The 19,330-nt window shown below is 49.3% G+C and overlaps 1 protein-coding gene across 1 annotated transcript in view; it reads left to right on the forward strand.

Moving 5' to 3' along the window:
* MXD4 (MAX dimerization protein 4) overlaps positions 1–19,330 on the forward strand; it is a 55,506-nt gene that overhangs the window by 19,704 nt on the left and 16,472 nt on the right. Inside the window, exon 4 of the mRNA XM_043969769.1 lies at positions 17,864–17,978. Coding sequence (XP_043825704.1) covers positions 17,864–17,978 — 115 coding nt within the window. The remainder of the gene's footprint in view (positions 1–17,863; positions 17,979–19,330) is intronic.

The raw sequence follows: 19,330 nt of genomic DNA on the forward strand, positions 1-19,330 counted from the left end.
TTCTTACCCTGAGGGCTCTGGCCAAGCCTCTGCCTACCTAGAACCCTGAGAGGAAACCATGAAGCAATGCAGAAAGGTAAGTAGCTGGTAGTGGATGAGATCACTGGGTTTAGTTACCATCCCTGTTCTCAGCTCACCAGCCTGGGCGCTGTGGGCCTCTCTGCTTTGTCTTCTGGGAGATGAAGGCTCTAGGATCAGGTCAGGGGTGGAAGCTTTTCGGAGTCACTAACCCTTTTGGCCATATGCTGAAGGTTAGATCCCCTGCTCAGAACCACGTGTGTGTCAAGTAAAATCCAAGGGATTCCAGTGGGCCAGTCAGGTTTAAATACCAGTAAATCAAAGGACACCTAAGAGTTCACAGCCCCCAGCGTTAAGAACCTGTGGACAGGTCCCTTTCCACCTCCAAATCATGTGGGATGATGATGGTGATGATAGTGATTGATGATAAGGGGATGTGTGCCCAGTTTCCCAGCCACCCCCTGTAGCCTGTACATCACACATTTCTTCACCATCCCTCCCCTCCCCCCAGACATACTAGTCTCCTAGTCTCGGTCGCCTCACCTGCGTACGTGAAGCAGACACCGTCCTCTCCCCACAGGTGTTTAGTAAATGTCTGGGGTCAAAGGGCCAGCCAGCCAGTCTGCCAGTCTGCCTTCCCTGGTCATTTCAGGCCCTAGGTGGGGCCAGAACACACAGTTCTGCAGCTTGTGTTTCCTGGAAGGGGAGTCTCCCAAGAGAGGCCCTTGTATAGAAGAGCCAGAGCTGGGGACAGGAGGTTCAGAACAGCGGGCCACCTGGGGAGTGGCTAGATGTTCATGTAGGGCTCTGCGTTCCCTGCCCCCCTGCAGCTGATGGCTCACATACCTCGCATTTCTGCCAAGATCACATTTCCTAAGGGAGCGTTCCCATCCACCATCTCCTCTGATCCTCCCCATATCTGGGGAGGCTGGGAGGGCAGGAAATCAGCCCCATGTGGGCCTCAGAGGTCACAGTGGGAGTTCAGTGCGAACCAGGACATAGTTGAGAAGGTCCATTTCCATAGCACCTTGAGCTTAACTGAGCCTTTTCCTCAAAGCAAGTGCTACAGACCCATCTTAAGAGGAGAAAACTGAACCTTAGATTGCACAGGCAAGCCTTGTTCCTATGAGCCCAGCCCTGCGCTCATCTGCCTTTAGGACAAAGGTCCCCTAGTAGAAGCAGAAAATGAGTGAAAGACCCTCATTAGACATCAGAGATGAGCTTGTTGTTGGAGCCTTGCAGGGACCCTCCCTGGTTTGGCTATACTCCCGGGTGACAAGTGCCGAGGGCCCCGGGGAGGGCCAGGGGCCTGTGTGCTGTGGGAACCCAGCAGAGGGCCAGAGCCCTCTAGAGGCTCCTAGAGGAGGTGGGGACTTGGAGAGGAGGGGTTCTAGGCAGCCCAAAGTAGCTGGCATTCATCTGCTTTGTTCTTCCCTGGTACCCAGAGGCCTTTTGGGAGGGGTGGGGAAAGGGACAGCAAGGAAAATGTTCTGTGTTTTCAGGAGTTCTGAACCTTGCTAAGCCATGATGTGCTAACAAATTCTGTTCACTTCAGCGAGCCTTTATTAGATACCTACTGTGTGCTAAGCACTGAGGACAGGAAGACAAAAAGGGAACCAGTGCCTTACTTTAAGAAGGAAGCACGTACAAAATAATTCCCCGAGGGAGATGGCTGGTACTTGGGAGGGGAGGAAAGACCTCTGGTAGCAGGGACAGGGGTTCCCAAGCTGGGCTTTGTGGGAAAGCTCATCCTGGAGTCAGACAGCCTAGATTGGAGGCCTGGCTTGGTTAATTCCTAGCTCTGTGACCTTGGGCAAGTGACATAGCTCCTCGGAGCTTTACTTTCCTCCTTGGGTCCCTTGAGCTGTCAGCCCCAGGAGCCAGAGCCCTCTCATTTAAAGCTGTATGAGTCATGCAGGCAGCACTGCTCTTGCTGGAGCTGGTTTGTGCTGGCTGCAGAGGCCCAGGAGCCTAGGGGAGGGTTTCCCAACAAAACTCAGCCTGACAGCCATGAGAGGGACCAGACAACTCCCCCTTCCTCCCTGTCTAGCTGCCTGGCCATCTGTATTCAGCCCCTTCAGGTCTGTGTGCTAAAGACAATGTCTTCTCCTTTTTACGTGACCATGGCTGCCTCCCAGCCCAGGCACGGAAGAAGGCTTCCCCTCCTAGATCTCTGGACAGAATGGGAGGCTGAGGGAGGGGATCTGTGAGGTCCCTTCCAAGGGGTGCTCCCAGCCTCCTCTCCTGGGGGCCAAGGGTCTTGGAGTCTACAGGCTTTAGAGCTGAAGAAACTGGAGCCCAGAGGCTTCAAACCTGCCCAGGCTTACACAGGTTAGAAATGGCAGAGCTGACACTTAAAATGAGGACTAAGGCATCTGAGGCTGGGATTCCTTCCATTCCGTCACCTGCTGCTTCCTACCAGACTGTAACCACGGACCCAAGTCATAAATGCCAAATGCCTCAACTAGAGGGACCTTAGAGCAGAATGTCAGAGCTGGAGGGATCTTAGAAAACGGCATGTCAGAGCTGGAGGGATCTTAGAACGTGGCATGTCAGAGCTGGAAGAAGGGAACTTAGAGGCCATGTAACCCAGCCCTCTCATTCTACATAGGAAAGTGAGTCCCAGAGAAGGGAGGTGTCCTACCTGAAGGCCAACAGTAAGGGAGTGACATAACTTGACTTCCAGTCTTCGGACTGCTCAGCTACAGTTCTTTCCCCTCCACTGAGGGGCCTAACCTAGGTAGTGTTTTCTTTTTTTCTTTTTTTGTATAGAATTTTATTTTCCAAATATATGTAAAAACAAATTTTAACATCAATTTTTTAAAACTTTGTGTTCCAACTTCTCTTCCTCCCTCCATTCCCACCCCCCATCCACAAGAACTCAATCAATTCAAAATAAGTTATACATGAGTAGTCATGGAAAACATTCCCATATTAGCTAGTTGTGAGAGAAAACAGTCAAAAAGCCCCAAAACTTCAGATTAAGGAATTGTCAAAGAGATAGTCTTTTCTAATAGTGCTTTTGATTCTTGAGTGTCTTGGGAGAAAACTGCATCCTTTCCCCAAAGCCCCCGCCCTTTGTTCTTCCTCCTTTTATCTTTTCCTCCCTCCCTTGGCTCCCTAGCTACACAATGCACACTGCGAAATGTCTTCTGCCTCTCAAGTGATTTCCTTAAATTGTTGGTGTTCTGGCCCTGACCTCTACTCAGTCCTGGAGGATGGCTGGTGTGAGGCTTGTCACCGAGTCCCAGAGCCCTTCTTCTCCTTGGCTTTCCGCAGCCAGGTAGGGCCAATTGTATTCTGGGTCCCCTCAACAGCCTACCCTCAGCTGGACTATAACAGAAGAAGCAGAGCCTAAGGAAGTGACCCATCCAAAGGAACCGTGAATCTCTGCCCCCAAGTGATTATTCTTCCTCAAAGCTTGGGGTTTGTTTGAGAGACCAGCTGAGAACCCCAAGTTTGAATGATTTATTCCCAGGCCAATGTAGTCAAAACCTTTTGTTTTGGGAAGGGAGTGGGGAGACTTGAGTTTGAGTCCCGCCGGCCCTGTGACTCAGTTTCTTTATCAGTAAAATGGGCATAATGATATAGAACCATATTATTTTCTGCTTTGCAGAGTGGTTGTGAGAAAAATTCTGTATAAACCTTAAAACAGTAAAGAAATTGGAACCAGTAATAGTTGTAGTACTAATCAATAAATTGCTTGGGCAAGTTCCTTCCCCTTTCAGGGTCCTCTATTTTTCCATCATTTATGACTTACGACATCCATTTTTGGAGCTAGGATCAGGGTCCGATGAAGCTTTTAGAAACCATCATGGTTGTCTCAGGACTTTGTGGCTTCCTACAGCTGTGCCCCCTCTGCTTGGAGGAAGCCAGTCTCCCTTCATCTGCTTCCTAGTCCTGCCAAGGGCAGACCTTGCTTAGGATCTCCTTATGTTGACTTTCGGAGCTGCAGAGGACCAGGCCTGGACTCTCCCCACACAGGAATCTCCTAGAACCTCCCTGACAGGAGCACGGAAAGCCAGCCAGCCTTCTGCTTGAGAGCTTCCAGGGGCAGGGAGTGCTCTCTCTCCATTATAGGATGAAGCTCAGGACCAATATTCATCCAGTTGATCAGCAAGCATTTATTAAGCACTGACCCTGTGCCAGATGTTGCCGTTCAGTGCCCAAGTAAAGCTTGCCCTTTAATAATTTAATAGCTCCCATTTTTCTGGCCTTTAAAGTTCCCAAAGTGCCTTCCCCCCAACAACCCTGCTGGGCAAATGATGCCAGGATTTTTGTTTTCATTTTATAGATAAGGCATTGGAAACTCTGAGGACCTTCTAAATCTTTAGTGGAGACACCTACCCACCCACCTGGATTAAAACAAACCGCCAAAAGTGACCAGAATGAGCTGCTTTGATACCAACAGTTAGATGAAGAGCTTTGTGATGAGCATTTGGCTTCTCAGCCAAATTTGATAGCGATGTGCTTAAAGTGTGCACCAAAGGAAACCTGGAAATAATTTGCCCAAGGTGACACTGCTAATAAATAGGTGGTCTGAACCCAGGTCTCCATTATTCACTCTATTTTCCTGGGTAGTGGTAGGGGAACCCTAAATACCCTGTGGGCTCCCTGGATTTTGCATTTTCCTCATAATTTGGGGGATACCCATCAATGTTGGCATTAGCTTGGAAGCACCTCAAATCTGGGCCCGCATCCTTTTTTTTTCCCTTTGGCTTTTGTAACAGCTGTTTGTCTCTGTCTGAATGAAGTGGGCTCTGGGGAAGGTTGAGTACTGGGGAATAGGTTGGGTGAGGTTGGAATCATGAGAGGTAAGCCTGGGAAACAGCACCTGGGGGGAGACAGGGGATGGATGCTTCTTCAAGTGGGCCAGGCCAATGGGATGTTGATTAAAAAAATAATAATAATGAACAACTCAGATTTCTTTCATATTTTAAGGTTTACAAAGCATTTCCTTCAATACCTTGTGAATTAGTGTATATGTTTTCACCCCCATTTTATAGGTGAAGAAACTGGGGCTCAGAAGGGTGAGGCCATTTGCCCCTAGCATGGACACCCTGTGGGGTGTGCCCATGCTATTCCCTATGTCTAGAATGCCTGACCTTTCCCCTTGTATTGTTGAATCCCTCTCTTTAAATACCACCTCCTTCATGAAGCCTTCTAGGATTGCCTGTCACAGAGTACCTCGGCCATGTAGGTGTTGTGGAATGGTTAAGTGATTATCTCTGTCTTACCCCCCCAGCTAGACTGAGCTGCAGGGAGACAGGGGCTTGGTTCAGGCTTTATTCAGGCCTTTCCTTATCTTCAATGTCTAGCAGTGCTCTGCACACAGTAGGTGATTTTAAATATATGGTAGATTGAGTTGAATGGAACATGGCAAGTAGAATAGTGTAGTGGGGAAAACCCTGGAGTTGGAGCTTAGTTTGAAGCTTGGTGCTGCTGGTGGCATGACTTTGCTGAAAGAGCCTCAGCTCTTTAAGCCTCCATGGAATAAAACCTCCAAGATGGCAGGGACCTCAGGTCACCTAGCCCAGCCTGTTGTCCCAGTCTTGCCTATGTCACCTCTCCCTGGACTGCACACCGTGCTTTGCTGCTGGCTAGAGGTGTAACCTTGGCCAAGTCGCATGACCTCTATGGGCTTCAGTTTTCTCATCTGTAACTGAGGAGGCTGGGCTGGATGGCCCCAAGGTGCCTTTTTAAAAAAATCAACAATCTTCTAGTAATGTATCACTTACCTGCTTTTGCATCACCCCCAGTACCTGACTTTGGATTGAAAAATGATTGAATTGATTGGAAGTTGCCCCATTTGGCAACATGAATGGACCCCAGGGCTTGGGGCCAGAGCAGGTCATGACATTTGCTCATAGTCCCCTAATCCCTGAAGTGGTACACAGTGTTTTCCTCATAACAACTCTATGATAGAGATAACACAAGTGTTACGATGATGATTTTAGAGAGGAGTAAACCAAAGCTCAGTGAGATAAATTGACCGGTCATGCAGTAGCAGAGCCCAGGACTTGAACCCAGGTCTTTTCTGATTCTTAAGCATGCAGCTCTATCTACTCCTTGAACAGAATTCAGGAAACAACTGCATGAGTTCCCCTGATCCAACAGACCTGAGACCCCATGCCTGTGTGAAAGGGAAGGTTGTTCCTCTGGCATAAAGTCTGAGTCTGTCATGAGCAAAGCATCATGTGCCTTTGTGTCCTTGGACACCAAGCTCTTCCTGGGGTTGAAAGTCTGGGCACCAGACGAAGAATTTCTTGGCTTCTATAAGTCATGAAGAATGTGTACTACTATGAGGGGAGAGTGCCATCTGCTTTAGTGGACAGAGTGCCCATTCTGATTGAATCAGAGGGCAGAGCTCAGAGCAGTGGGTAGAAGTAACAGAGGGTTTGGGTAAAAAGCTTCCTTACTGTCAAAAGTGTCCAGACGTACAATGGGCTGTCTCATGAGGTAGTGAGTTCCCCATCAGTAGAGGGATTCAAGTAGAGGCTGGGTAACAATGAGTAAGGAACATCAAAGGGAGATTCCTGTTCAGGTACAGTTTGGACTAGAAGCCCTCTGAGGTCTCCGATGAGTCTTTTTTTTTTTTTTTTTTGGGTGAGGCAATTGGGGTTAAGTGACTTGCCCAGGGTCACACAGCTAGTAAGTATGAAGTGTCTGAGGCCGGATTTGAACTCAGGTCCTCCTGAATCCAGGGCTAGTGCTCTATCCACTCCGCCACCTAGCTGCCCCTCCAATGAGTCTTTTAAGTATTGAAGGAGGGAAGGAAGGATCCAGAGTCCTTTCTCTCTGTAGTCCTCCAAGTCCAGAAAATAGCAGCGATTCCGGAATTGATCAGGCAATCACTAAGGGGTTATGGCAGCAGGCTGCTGAGGAGAGGACAGTAAGAAGATTAAATGCTTCCTTTCTCAGGAGGCTCGGATTCTAGAATAGGCTGATGACAGAATCGCCTAAATTTAGTGCCTCACTGTTCTTTTTCCCAAAAGAAGTCCTTGCCAATCCTCGCCCCTGGAAGTTGCTGATGGACCGGCCCCAGGAAGTAAACAGATCAGGCCTGCATTTCCTAAGCCCAGTACACAGTGTTACAGTTTCCCAGGGCCCACATGGCTGAGACGCAAGTGCCCAAAGCCTCTTTGTCATTAGGTTGTGGACAAAGTGCTCCCAGAAACCACTGAGATAAGAAAAATTGATTTGAATTCTCCCTGAAAGCCATGGTGAGCTGGGAGGAAGCGCCCTGTACTTGCTTGGTTGTCCTGGGCAACTTGGTAACCCAGTGTTTGTTCCTTGGGGCTGACATGGTTTGGGGAAGGAGCCAACTTGGAAGGCAGAAAACTCTGATTTGAATCCTGGCTCTGCCACTTGCTAACTGTGTAACCTTGAGTAAGCCCTAACCCTCTCTGTGCCTCAGTTTTCTTATGTGTAAAATGGGAAGAATGATACTTGAACCCTATGCCTCATAGGGATATTGGGCAAGGAAGAAAATTTCATAAATCTGGAGGGAGGGAGGGAGGGAGGGAGGGAGAGGGAGAGAGGGAGAGAGGGAGAGAGAGGGAGATAGAGATGAAGATTGTTTGTGGTTATTATTAAGAACCACATAAATTGGCCTCGGGAGCAGAATGTGGCAAACTAAAATAAAGTGTTTTATCAAAGCAGCAGTTTCTGAGGTCTGTGGCACATCTGCCCAGTCTCTGCCACCTTCTGCATCCCCATTTACAGGCCTAGGTGGTGCAAAGTCACACGCAGCCCAATTTCTTCCACCTTCTTTGTTTTTCCCAGAACACTGGATCTACAGTCTGAAGATGTGGGTTTGAGCCCAGGCTCCTCCACCACTTCCTAGCTGTGTGACTTTGAGGAGGTCATTTTACTGTTCAGGATTTGAGTTTTGTCTTCTGTTAAATGAGGGCATTGGACTGCGCAGCCTCCAGGCTCCCTGCTAGTGCTAATTCCTAAGGTCCTATTTCTTGGGTGACGGTGAGGTGGGGGTGGCGTGGCTGGGGCACTGTTGGTTTCCTACCCCCCAGGTCATCCAGGACTGTGGTCAGCCTGCCCCCTTGGTCTCCAAGTCCCTTCTGTTTTGATTGCTCTATGATCCTGAGCCATGATGTAGGCCCTGTGCTCTGATTGTCGGGCTCTTCCAAGAGTGTTCCCCTGTTCATGTTAGCCATCCTTCTCAGCAGTATTCTGTGATGTTTTAAAGGTCATCTCATCCACTCCAACCAGAAATCTCTCTTGGGCATAGGAGGTGAGGTCATCCATCTGTTGGAGGAGAGGAGCTTCAGGACAGAGGAGGTGGGGAATAGCTATTTTCAGATGAAGAATTAAGCTATAGGGGGCAGCTAGGTGGCGCAGTGGATAAAGCACTGGCCCTGGATTTAGGACCTGAGTTCAAATCTAACCTCAGACACTTGACATTTACTAGCTGTGTGACCCTGGGCAAGTCCCTTAAACCCCATCCCCCCCCCAAAATCAAGCTATAAGGTATGTATTTTCCATGTAGAAGTGAGGCGGGGGACCCTGGGATCCTGGGTCATCTTAGCCAACCTTCCCATTTTAGAGATGAGGAGCTGGAGGCCCAGAGAGGTAAAGGGACTTGCTCAGGTTCATTTAGCTGGTTAAATGATAGGACTGGAATTCGACTCAAGAGCCAAGGTTCTTTCCACTGCACTAAGTCAGGTAGTAGGAGTGTGCAGTGGGCCCAGGGGGCAGTTTTGTGACTCGGGTGACGGTGAGGCCTAGTTTGTGTTGTGACCACCAGATAGGTCTGGCGGCCTCTCTGTGGAGGTGAGAGGAGGGTTAGCTTCATGTCCTATTGTCCCGGCTGACCTTGGGTGGGGGGGCGGCCAGCAGGGACAGACAGCAGGGAAATGACTGCTGAGAGCTGCCCTTTCTTGGGTAATAAAAGGGTGTCCTTCATGGTGTACCAGAAGGATCCTGCATGCACATTGCTGTATTTAATTTATGCAAGTTAATAGAATCCTATAGAAAAGCCCAAGCCATTGCAAAGGATCTTAATGAGATTAGCCAACACACAGGCACAGAACCCCGGCACCAACATAGTAGGTGCATAACAAATGTGTGTTGTTGAAAATGCTGGGATCCTGTTCTCAGGGTAGGGCTTGGGGGGGTGGGGCAGGGCAAGTCATGGTTCCTACCAGGGTGGCCCAGGGCTTGAAGCAAACTGAGCACCCTTTATCTCCATGTGGCTTCTGTCTTGGAGCTTCAGGGCCCAAACCACCCATAAACATCATCGTGAGTTCCTAGGGGACCCCAGGGGCCATTTGGTTCACTTCTCTTCCCTTGTACAGCCTCTTGGAAAGGGGAGAACCACAGAGATGGGTTTGAGGCAGCTGGGAATGGCAGTGGATTGACTTCTGTGTGGGGAGTCAGGAAGACCTGAATGCAGATCTTGCCTCAGTCACAGTGTGGCTCTGAGCAAGTTGATTAACTTTGAGTTTCTGCTTCTCTTTCCCATCCCCGTCCCCACCCCCACCCCCACCCCTGCTCCCGGCCCCCATCACAATCTCTCTTGTTTAAAACCACACTTTAGTCAGTGTGGTAGATTGTCCATGTCTTGGGAGTTTGGTTTGTGTAATTTCAAAACAAAGCTTGGTATCCTCAGAGCTCTAGCACAGGAAGCCCTTAATATTTGTTAAAGGAATGGATGATGGAAGGATGAATGGACAGACCGACAGATGGAGGGGGGAAGGATGAGTGGATAGTGGGGGGAGGGAGGACATTCAGGTAGGGAGGAGGCTGGCCCGAGAATGTCACTTCTCTAGTTTCAGAGCCTCTGCCCCTCCCTGGAGAGGCTGTAGCCCTTAGGAGTTCAGACAGTTCTCAGAGGCCCTTTGTTGGAGGCTTCCCCAGAGCCCAAGGTCCAGCTGTGCTCCCTAGGTCCCTTGGTAACCTGGGTCAGAAGGAATCCCAGCCTACGGGCAGACCCTGTAGTCTAGGGAGGGAGGAAGGGAGAGAGGAAGGAAGGATGGATGGATCCAAATTTGATTCTGTCTCAGGCTTGAATTTACAACGATGCTTCTACTTCCAGCAGCAGCCTTAGGGTTAATGGCACTACTCATAATATGAGCTCCCATTGCTATGGAGCATTCTGACTCAGGGGGCACTCAGGGTTATTGTCTTGCTTCAATCTCACAGCAACCCTAGGAGCTGGACAGTCCAGGAGGAATCAGTATCCCCATTTTCAGAAAAAGATGAGAAAGCTTGGCAGTAAAGGAGATCAGGTCACTTGTCTAAGATGACCCAGCCATTAAGTAAATACCCACATGACAGATATGTATCTGTGGATGGAAGACTCGGTGTTTTCCAAAGGAAGAGTACAGTGCTCTTTCCATTAGTGTGTCTAGAGCATGAACACACCAGACATATTTGTGGGGCAGATGGAGGGGCAGAGAGTAGTCCAGGTGGGCTAAAACCTAGGATGTGTTGGGAGCTCTATGAGATTAATGCCAGACAGGTTGGGGCATGCCAGACTGAACTTGTCTTGGAAGACAATGGCCAGCATGGCATAGTGGATAGGATGCTGAACTCAGAGTCTCTGGCCTTCTGCCCTCTTCCTTCTCCTTGTCTTTCTCCCCCCTTTCTCCTGAGAATCTTCCTGGCCCTTTTCTGCTGTCTTGTCAAGCTAGAGATACCACTCACCAAGGTTCTGATGAGGGGAAAACCTTTCATTCCTGGGCTTCAGAGCCCGCCTGAAATATGATCTGGGCAGTGCCACATTACTGGGCACCAGGGCTGGCAGGGGAGCCTCAGGGGCACAGACCCAATAGGCACCAGGTCACCTGAGAGGCCAGGACTCTTCAGGAGAGTCTCTGACTTGGCTGGCTGGCTGATGAAGTCAAAGAGCAAAACCACAGTGAAATGGCACAGAGATGGTGGGCACCAGTCTTCTCTGTCCAGTCTGGTAGGACACTGTACTTGCCCTGTCTCTTTTCCCTTCGGGCACTGGGCCACAGGCTGAAGACTGTGTTCTCACCTCCCAGTGTCCTCTCCTTTCCTTTTCTATCCCATTCTGTGTCTATCTAATCCCTAATGAGGTGTTGATGGCTGATAACTGTAGCTTGATTGAGGTTCTTCCAGGCCCTCATAGGAGATCACAGACTCTGGGCACTGTGGTAGAATGGGGCATAAGTCTTAGGCCAGGTGGTCAGAGGAAGCCTCTTACATCACACCACTTAGATGCTTGCATAGCCTGCCTCTGGCTAGGGTCATCCCTGGGCATAGGAACACCTGGCTGGAGATGGGGAAAGAAGGGCCCCCTCATTGGCCAGGGTCTTCCTGTAGAACCAGGGCTGCTAGGCTAACCTCTCTGCCCCCAGGCTTCTGATGTCACTGCCCTCTCCAGTTTCCTTGGCTAGCTTGCTAGCTCGTAAGGCTGTCATCGAATATAAGAGTAGTCAAATTTTAAAAGTTACAGAATCCTAGAATCTCAAGAGTGTTGTTGTAGAACTTTCTTGGACTCTCAAAGCCAGCAGGGACTGTAGAGGCCACCTGGTCCACCCTATGCGAACTTTCAAGAAGAAGAAACAAAATCCTAGAGGAGCACGAATGACTCGCTAAAGACTATTGCAGCAAGCTAGCAGACAATCTGGGCTTTGCACCTGGGGCTGCTGAGCCCCGAGTCAGTTCCTGTTTTCTTGTATTGCTTCTGGACTCCAGTGAGGACACTGGCAGTGTCCGGAGCCCAGGGAGTGGCTCAGGACCTGGGCATCCCTGGTGTCTAGCACAGGGCCCTTCCCATAGTAGGGGCTTGGTGAGTGGCAGTTGAATGGAATGGAAGAAGAACGGGAGACTTGCTAAAGGCATATGGATAACTGTAATTTGGCCCGTAGTTTGTCCCTTCCCACAGCATTACACATCTGCTAGTCACCTGCCCTGCACAGACACTGCAGGTCTGCCCCCACGGCCCTTAGAGTCCAACCAGGGGAACCTCCTTTTCCCTTCTACTTAAACATGAGCTCCCTGAGGACAGTCTCTGGGTTTTTGTCTGTCTGCTCCCTGGGCACACACAGTATCCACTTCAACACCTTGTTAAATCGAATTGGAAGAAGGCATCTGGGAGTTGAGGAACAAAATACTCCTGAGATCCGAGGGTCAAGATCCACCCTGGTGAATGGAAATGGAAGAACTGAAGGCGGGGGTGGGGGGGCTCTCCAAATAGGGAGAGGTAGGGGGTCGGTCAGGACATCGGCTGAGCTAGCGCAGTCTCTGGAAGGTCGGGGAGCTCTTCCCAGGTGGATGTTTGCCTCCTCACGAAGGGCTCAGTTATTCTGTTGTGTGCCGGACCAGGGGATGACGGAAAGACGGCCTGAGTGCACTGGCTTCCTCAGGTATTGACCGCTAAGCTTGAGGTTAGTACAAAGAACATCGTCCCAAGACCTGAGCTGCATCTGGGGCTTTGCTCCGCTCCTTATACTGGAGCAGCATTAGATAAGACGTTCCCCTTCTGCTTTGTCCAATGAAGAAGTTGGACCAGGTGACCTCCTAGGTCTCTTCCAGCACCGGGTCTGTGATCTTAGGATCCTGCTGCTGCTCCTATTGCTGACTGGGGGACCATTTCCAGGTCAGAAGAAAGTATTGAAGCCTTCCCTGTCACTGACCCACTGGTACTTCCTTGGGTCAGAGTTCAGCCATCAGTGACCTCTAACCCCTCCCTCCCCTCCATAGTCAGCCTTTGCTTTGTCCTGCACATATACCCAAGTAACCCCGCTCCCATTCACCCCCTTCTTTCTTTCCTCTGACACTGCCACCATGCTGGTGTAGATCCTTCTCATCCCAGTCCTGGATCATTACACTAGCCTGCTTATGGGTCTTCCTCCCTACAGTCTCTCCTTGCTCCAAACTGTCGTCCTTGCAGGAATGGCTTTATCACTTCCACCTCCATACAGTAAACCCCCATTATTTCCCTCTTCTTTTCAACATCAAATATGAAACCATCTGTCAGAGGTTCAAAGCCCTTTATGAACTGGTCCCCTCCTCCCTTTCCAGTATCCGAAGATCTTCCTTCCCTCCAGGTATTCTATGATCCAGTGGCATTGATTGGCTTCCTTCCTGGTCACAAGACATTCCATCTCCCAACAGCTTGCATTGTCACTGGCTGTCCCCCATGCTGGCAATTCCTCTCTCCTCACTTCCGTTTTCTGGCCTCTCTGGTTTCCTTCAAGTTTCTGCTAAAATCTCGCTTTTTTTTTTTCCTGTTCCACTTAATGCTAGCCTAAAACAAACTACAAGTTTAAAGGCATAGTCAAGTCTCTCTGCTGTAGCTGATCAGCCAGTAATAGGCCCTAGCCCAAGCTTCACTTGCTCTTTGTTTGGGATTTGATGGCTCAGAGTGAGTGTAAATTGCAATTGTTTCTGTTCTGGCCAGAAACCCTGAGGGTCTTTCTCTCCCAGTTTGATTCTTTTGTGAAGGCAAAGTAAGCCACCATTTACCTAGCCTTTAATCACTGAATGGGTGTTACCTCAAACTGAGACCTGGGAAAGACCTTAGTTTAAAAAGATCAAGCTCTCTGAGCAGCTAGGTGGTACAGTGGGATAGAGCTCTGGCTGTGGAGTCAGGAGGACCCGAGTTCAAATCCATCCTCAGACACTTGACACTAGCTGTGTGACCCTGGGCACCTCACCAAAAAAACCAAAATAACAACAACAACAACAAAATAACCCCAAAGTTTCCCACTGCATCCTGGGCCATCACCAGTCCTCCTGACCTATGCTTTGCCACTGGACCCGATGACTTTGCACAGCCCTGACTCACTTAAATCCAATTCACTTCAAATCAAGACATCACCTTCCTGATGCCATCACTCCTCTTCCAGAATGAATGATGAACAGCAGCAAACAAAATGCTGGTAACTTCCCTCTGTTGATAATTTCCGGTTTACCCTCTTTAAAGCTTATTTGTTTGCATGTTCTCTCCCCCATTGGACTGTGAGCTCCTTGAGGGCAGGACTGTTTTTGTTTCTTTTTTTTTTTTTTGCCATTCTTGGTATCTCCAGTGCTTAGCACAGTGTTTGGCACATGGTAGGGAGGCTCTTAATAAATATCTGTTGGCAAATTCCAGATTGGCTTAAAGTAACCTTTACTCTCTGACATTCTGTGGTAAACCTTCAAAGGTCCATTCTCGCTCCAACCTTTGATGTGATCTATTCTAAGGCCCCTTCCAGCTCCCAAGTTCTCTGTTCTTTGGTTCGTTATAGCTCTGACAATCCAGGGCTTGTTTTCTACAGGCCTTCCCAGCTCTGGTAATCTGTAACTCTGTGAAGTGAGTGAAGCCTGTTAGCCACTTCCCAGAGAACTTTGGAGGATTGACAGGGACACCATCTAGTACTGGGGACTGTGACGAGTAAAATTAAATGTGTGGTCGCCTTATTCCTGTCCCAAGTGTATGGAAAATTAGCTAGAGTTTACTTATAAATTAGAAGCTTTAGCACCAGTTTGGAGCATTAAGCATTTCTTAAAGCATACCAAGTGTTAGTAAAAAGAAAACACTTGGCTCAGAAAGTTAAGAAAAGGCCTATCTAGCCTAGTATTCCAGCCTCACCTGGTTCTTCCTCCAGTCTTCCACCACCAGCCTGTTTGAGAGCCCAACTGCCAATGGAAGCTGCTCCTGTGTCCCGAGAAGAGGCAGTCCTTCCACTCTGCTTCAAGCTAATTGGCTAGCATCACCCAAATCCATTGGCTCACTGGACTTGAGGGTGGTCCTGTGTTGAGGTCAGAGTCCACAGCCTCTGAGCACACACCCTCTTCAGTCCGGCAGGGATGGTTTCAATCAAGTCAATTTCAAGTGAGTGAATCAGCGGAGTCAGTCAATCCAATCAATCAATCCCCTGGAGCTGGGGCCTTTGGGCATTGGTGACCCCAGGGAATCACAAAGCCCTAATCTGAACCCTCACTTTCCTTTCTTCCTCAATCCTTTTAAATCTCTACTGTCTTGCTCTTTGTTCAACTATGCTTAAAGCATTGTCTAGCCTAGCCTTCTGTCTCTAGGCAGGTTAACTGGCATTATCTCAATTTTTCAGAGGAGCCCAGAAAAGTTAAGTCCTTTGCCCAAAGTCAAAAAGATCAAAAGTCATTTGAGTGGCAACTAGAAGCCCAGTGTCCTGGCTCCCAGGTCAGCGATCTCTTCACTAGGCCAGGCTTTCGGGAGTTAAAACAGATTCCACTTCTCCCCCAGTGATCTACCTGTTTCTCTGCTGCCAACCTTCCAGTCTACTGAGGATCCTTACTGCGCACAGGCTGATGCTTGGATGGCAGACCACCATCTATCAGCGGCCTCTGAAACCCTTCCACACCTTCCAGGCCTTGTGCACCAGAAGCATATTCTTCAAAAGCCCAGGGTTACCTCCACACCATGAGGAGGAGGAGGAAAAAGAGAGCCTTCATGTGATAACAATAGCATGATTTTTCTTCACTCTCCTCTTTGCTGCCTCTTCTCTCTTTGTCTCTGTTCCCTTCTCTTTCTCTCTCCTCTCCCTCTCTCCCCCTTCATTTCTCTCTGTCTCCCCCCCAGCCCACTCCCTCTGCCTCCCTCTCTCTCAGACACAAATGGATGAGGCCATGCCTTGGTCATATGGCTGCTCCTAGTTCTCCGCGCTCTGTGAAAGGCAGGCCAGAAGTCTGCCTTTCTGGCCTAGGGTTACCTTTCTTTGTTTCTTCTGGGCTGACTTCCTCTCTCCCTGTTATTTTTTGTCTCTCTGGGTCTGGGAGTCCCCTGGGGAGCCTTTCATTCCCCATCTCTAGGCCTGTTGAGAAGTTTGCAGTGTTACCATTGTTGCTCTCTGCTCATGCTTAACCAACAGGATAGCCAGTAGATGGATCCCATGTGTGCTCAGGGGTGGGGTGGGAAACATGGTGATTGCCAGTGATAGCCCACCCAGAGGATTGTGGAAGGGAAGCATGGAAGATGGTGGCCTAAACCACCATCTGACTGCCCCTGTAGGAGAGCTGGTCTTGCCCTGCTCCCAGGAGGCTGAGGACTGGTGGTGTTCTTCTGTGTTTTATACACACAGAAGGCATTTCATGGCGGGGTGGGGGTGGGGTGCTTTTGGTCTCATTTGGACTCCTGAATCCCCTTAGCTTTGACCTTTCTAGAGGAGGCACGGTGGAGTGGAAAGAGTTGAGTCAGATGAGTCAGACCTGAATCCTGACTGCAATTTACTATGAAACCATGGTCAACTTCCTGTGCCTCAGTTTCTCATTCGGTAAAATGAGAAGGTGGGATCTGCTGCTCTCTGAACTCTCTTCTGGCTCTAAATTCTACAAATTCTGAGGGTGGGAATTGATCTTGTAGCCTTTGGAGGTGGGACAGGAGCTAGCCGAACAAGGCTTATATAACCATTTATGTAACGGGCAACAGATGTCGGCCCATAAGGCTCCCAAGGACTTTGGAACTGTTCTGGGGGGGGGGGGGGTCTTGTCAGACCAGAGGAAATATTTGGGAGATAGTCTCCTCCCTCCCCTGTACTAAGGGGGAGAGAATAGATCTGACTAAGCTGTCCTTGTCCAGTGGGATTCAGAAAATGCATTTCAAATATGTTCAAGAGAAATGAAAGTACGTTTGAAAAGGAAGCTATTTCTGACAACTTTCTGCCGTGGGGGTGGGGAGGTGGTCCTATGTTGTTCCATTCTACTTGGCTGCCTCCGAAGTCGCAGGGAGGAAGTTTGGGGAAGTTGCTTCCCAGAGGACGTTCCAGTAACAAGGACAAAAGGTCACCCTTGATGGCTGGATGGAGTGAGGTGTTTTCTCTTTGCCCCTTCAGCATTTCCTTTGTCAGAAGTGCCCTTTGGGAGTCAGAGGCTTGAGTTCAGATCTCACCTCTGGTCCTTGTCAGTCATATGACTCTGAACAGTCACTTCCTCTTTGTGCCTCAGTTTCCTCATATGTAAAATGAGAAGAAGCTTGAACTAGATGATCTCTGAGTCCCTTTTAACTTGAAATGCCATGGTTCTAATTTGAACTGTACTAGGAGAAAGCAATGGTGGCGATTTGTCTTGGGGAGATAATGAGTTCCCTGTCACTGGATATCCTCAAGTGAAAATTGGACAACCAGTAGTGATACTTGCACATCTTTCTTTAGTGGTTTCCCATTTACAAAGCTCACGCTTCACAATAGCCTTATGAAATTAGGAGGGCAAGTATTGGCCCCATTTTACAGAGATAGAAACCAGGCCCTAGAAAGGGGTAATGACCTGTCCAGAATCCAGTGATTAGTATGTGTAGGAGCTGAAACTCAGAAATAGATTTTTGGATCTAAAAGGAAACTCAGCGGTCCTCTCTTCAAGCCTGGGTCCAGTGACCTTCCACCAGCCCAGCTCAGTACAGAGAGATGACCTGTCCCCTCTGCTTATCTGGGAGGTGTCAGAGGGGATTCCTGCTGTGCACAGAAGACATAAAAGTACGTAATGATCTCCCTGGCCAGAGCGCTGTAAGGCCCAGGCAGTCTCCTGGCAGATGGGACCCAGTAACCTACCTGGTTTATAGGTGAGCAGACTGAAGCTCAGAGAAGTCCTAACTTCCTTCATCAGTAAGTGTCAGATCAGTATTCAGTCGCCATTACAGTTCTTCTGACTCCAGGACCACTAGGCTGCTGTGTTTGGCCCCTCAGTTCTATGGTCTCAGAGGTTTTTACCACCCACTAGACTGGGGCAGGCTGGCATGGTGGTGAGGTGGGGCTGGGGCTGTCCTAGGGGCGGGCAGGTGGTGGATGCCCCTGCCGACTCTGCAGCAGGAGCAGATAAATTGGTTGGTTCTTGGGGACATCGTGTGGAATGCTGGCCAGCACAGTCTGAACTGATTTCTTCTTCCTTTCTCTGTCTGTTTCAGACGAGCCAAACTGCGGTTGTATTTGGAACAGCTCAAGCAGCTTGTGCCCCTGGGGCCCGACAGCACCCGCCACACGACCCTCAGCCTTTTGAAAAGAGCCAGGATGCACATCAAGGTATGGAAGCACCTTCCCCAGGTGGAGGCGCTGGCCTCTGGCTCTCTCAGGCTGCTGGGTATGTTTGTCTCTCTTGGGGCCGGGCCTTTGTGGCAGCTATCCGGAAACTTCATAGCTCTGTTAAGTGGACCTGTCTGAGCCTTGTGGCCTTCAAAGCTCAGCTGAACCTCCACCTGCAGGCATCCTTCCCTGACCTCCCTAGCTGAGCTTTCCTTTCCCAGAACTCTTATTGTACTTAGTTCCAGTTCATTCAAAACAAAACAAAACAAAAAAACCATTCAGGGCCTATTATTTACAAGTATGGGTCTGGTGACGGACTGTGTGTTGTGGCATAATGTATCATGAATAGAGTATTCACTTTGACCTGAGTTTGAATCTTAGTTCTCTGCTACTTCCTACTTCGTGACCGCAGGCAATTACTTAACCTCTCTGGGCCTCTCATGACTGTCTCTTCTAACTCTGTCTTATGCTTATTTAAGACCCAGCCTAGCTGAAAGGTTCATCATCACAAGGCTGACTACCAAGGGATGAATTGGATACTCATTGAACAGCAGGAGAGAAGTTTTTGTCTAGGCGGGTTCCTAAGAGGCTCCCTCACAGATGATTCCTTGTCATTTGAAATGGGCCATTTCCCTTCCAGAAAGACTTAACTCAGCCACATGAACCTACCTGGTGTGTCCTTGAGAGCCCAGCTCTGATCCTTCCTTTGACCTGCAGGAAGCATCTGCCCCCCACCCTAGACAGGGTCTCCTTTTCCAAAATTCCTATTGCATCCACGGCCATTTCTAATACAGCTCCAAGTATTTTTCCTCTTTTAATTTCCCTTGAGGCCTCCCATTCCCCCAGCAATGCTTCCCTTTGGTGTGGCAGTGATTCTTGGTTCCCAAAGGCTTTGGTGGGCCCTGCCAAGCTGGAGGGGCTTTGCATATGGGCCCAGCAGTGGACTGGATGTCTGCCATCCAAGTAAGAACTAGCCTAATGAAGTATGGAGAGTCTTGGCACCAAAAGGGGGCCCAGGAATCCATGACCTATTTTTTTCCTCTTAATAAATCATAGAGACATAGGCATGAAGTCTGCATTGGTAAAGGTAGCACCCTTTAACATATCCTTGAAGTATGTTCAGGGCCTTATGCTCAGCCTTCTGCCTTCAAGTGCATAGGGAGAAGCCAACAAAATAGCCTAAGAGGTTTGATGAGGGAGGGCTCCCACTGGGGACATCAGGAAAGGCTGCATGGTGGGCATGGCACCCAGTCTGCACCTTGAGGGAAGGAAGGGAGGAATTTTGGCCAACAGAGATAGAGGAGATCCCTTTCAGATGTTGGGGGAAGCCTGGGCAAAGGCAGAAGAGGCCA

The sequence above is a fragment of the Dromiciops gliroides genome, chromosome 6 (genome assembly GCF_019393635.1).
Source record: "Dromiciops gliroides isolate mDroGli1 chromosome 6, mDroGli1.pri, whole genome shotgun sequence".
Lineage (NCBI taxonomy): Eukaryota > Metazoa > Chordata > Mammalia > Microbiotheria > Microbiotheriidae > Dromiciops > Dromiciops gliroides.